Genomic DNA, 2,500 nt, shown 5'->3' with positions numbered 1-2,500 from the left:
CATCCCATCTGTGCCTTCAGTATTTGTGTCCTTGTATACTTGTTTCTATGTGGACAGAAATAAATGATTAATGTGTGTGGGGGTGGGTGAGTGTGTGTGGGTGGGTGTGTGTGTCTGTGTGTGTCTAGGTGTGTGTGTGTGTGTGTGTGTCTGTCTGGGTGTGTCTCTGTCTGAGAGTGTGTGTGTGTCCGGTACATAGGTAATTGATTACCTGAAACTTCCCTTCCTGATATATATGTGTGTGTGTGTGTGTGTGTGTGTGTGTGTGTGTGTGTGTGTGTGTGTGTGTGTACAGTAAACACTCCTTTACCGTGGTCTGCAGGGACAAAGCGCAGCCAAACAAACAAACAGCTGCTATCTGAACACACAGCAGGACGTCCCACACCTGACCTCTAACCCTGTGTGTGTGTGCAGGGCCGGTCCTAGGCATTTAGGTGCCCTAGGCGAGAGTAGGATTTGATGCCCCCAACCCCCCACCCCCGGTAAAATGTTCAGGGCGCCTCCACCACCACCACATTAAGCCACCAGTACTGCCTCATCACCACCCACACATTCAACAGTAACAATGGTTTCAAGACAAAAACAAGACAAGACAGTAGGCTGAGACATATTTTCATAGAGACAAAATTATTTAAATGTAAAAAAAAAAGGTTGGCATATGCCTAGGACCGGACCTGTGTGTGTGTGTGTGTGTGTGTGTGTGTGTGTGTGTGTGTGTGTGTGTGTGTGTGTGTGTGTGTGTGTGTGTGTGTACTGGTCACCAAAGATAAGACCAAACATACTGGTGTTACTGGTCACATTCATACTGGTGTTACTGGTCACATTCATACTGGTGTTACTGGTCAGAGTCCAACTCACTTGACGATCTGGTCTTCGTGTTTAGCTTGCTCCTCCGCCCGCTCTGTCTCTGTCACGTCCTACACACACACACACACACACACACACACACACACACACACACAGGTCAACACGCAGATCACGTCAACAGCATCGCCCTCAATAAAATCGTTCCAACGTGTCAAAGGCAATCCAACTGTCCCTTAACAGACAACACATCACTGACAGTCACGATGTTTTGGGTTTTTGTTGACATGGGCGATTCTGTAAACAAGTTAGGTATCGCTCAGCCATGTTTTGGTCTTATAGAATCAGAATCAGAAGACTTTATTGCCATGACATGTAAACATGTTAGGAATTTGGTTTGGGACAGTGGAGCACGGTTTACAGCAGGACAGGTGCAAGACAGGACAAGACAGTGCAAACCAACATCATAGTGCAAGAGTCATAATTAATATAAATATAAAGTGCAGAGATCAAGTGTTCAAGTGTTCATATCCAGACAGTCCAAAGCTCTCTGGGTGGGGGTGGAGGGAGGGTAGATAGATAGGGGTCAGGTCAGGGGGGGGGGGGGGCCCAGCGGCATTTAGGAGCCGGATGGCTGTGGGGAAAAAGCTGTGTGCATGTCGGGCCTTCACAGTTTTTAGGGACCGCACCCTCCTGCCTGAGGGGAGCGGGGCGAAGAGACCGTGTCCTGGGTGTGCGGGGTCAGCCATGATCTTCCTGGCCCTCCCCAAAGCCCTACTTTTAAACAGGGCCTCAAGGGGGGGCAAAGGGCAGCCAATCACCCTCTCCGCCGAGCGTATCACCCGCTGCAGCTTGGCCTTGTCCTTGGCCGCTGCAGCGAGGAACCAGATGATGATGGCGGAGGTGACGATGGACTCAATGATGGCCGTGTAGAAGTTCACCAGCGTGGTCTTTGGTAGGTGGAACTTTCTGAGCTGCCTCAGGAATAACAGTCTCTTCTGGGCCTTTTTTGTGAGGGCGTCGATGTTGGGCCCCCACTTCAAGTCCCGAGAGACTGTCACCCCAAGGAAGCGGCATGACTCCACTGTGGTGACTGGAGTGCCTCCCAGTATGATCGGAGAGGGAGGGGGTGGGTTCCTCCTGAAGTCCACTATCAGCTCCACTGTCTTAAGAGCATTCAGCTCTAGGTTGTTCCGGGTGCACCAGGAGACCACCAAGTCAATCTCGCTCCTGTAAGCAGATTCATCCCCCCTGGAGATGAGCCCTACCAGGGTGGTATCGTCCGCGAACTTGAGGAGCTTGACCGACTGGTGGCTGGAGGTACAGCAGTTGGTGTAGAGGGAAAACAGGAGGGGAGACAGGACGCAGCCCTGCGGGGAACCGGTGCTGATGGTCCTCAGCTCAGAGATGGACTTCCCGAGCTTCACTTCACAGAAGCTAACACAGACTGTGAGCTGCGGTATTCACATTGTTAAAGTGAGTTTTCTCTCAGGTTTTATCGTGACGCTACTACATTATTGCTACTCCACTGCTGCTGCCATGGAAACAGGCTACATGACCCCTGTAGGACCACAGTGTTACCACGACAACGCCTGCTGTTTGGGGCTTTTCTACTGCAACGTCCAGAGCTGTAATGCCAGATTATGTCCGCCTGCCAAATAGTGTCCGCCTGATGAAAATATAAACATAAAAACTA

The 2,500-nt window shown here is 50.8% G+C and overlaps 1 protein-coding gene across 1 annotated transcript in view; it reads right to left on the bottom strand.

Annotated features, from left to right (window-relative positions):
- Positions 1 to 2,500, bottom strand: part of tbl3 (transducin beta like 3) — a 37,047-nt gene that overhangs the window by 7,100 nt on the left and 27,447 nt on the right. The window contains exon 18 of the mRNA XM_080524788.1: positions 859 to 917. Within this exon, the coding sequence (XP_080380914.1) occupies positions 859 to 917 (59 nt within the window). The remainder of the gene's footprint in view (positions 1 to 858; positions 918 to 2,500) is intronic.

Source organism: Nansenia antarctica, assembly GCF_963989245.1.
Source record: "Nansenia antarctica genome assembly, chromosome: 2".
Lineage (NCBI taxonomy): Eukaryota > Metazoa > Chordata > Actinopteri > Argentiniformes > Microstomatidae > Nansenia > Nansenia antarctica.
Note: the sequence above shows the minus strand (reverse complement) of the source record. Positions and strands in the feature narration are given on the sequence as shown.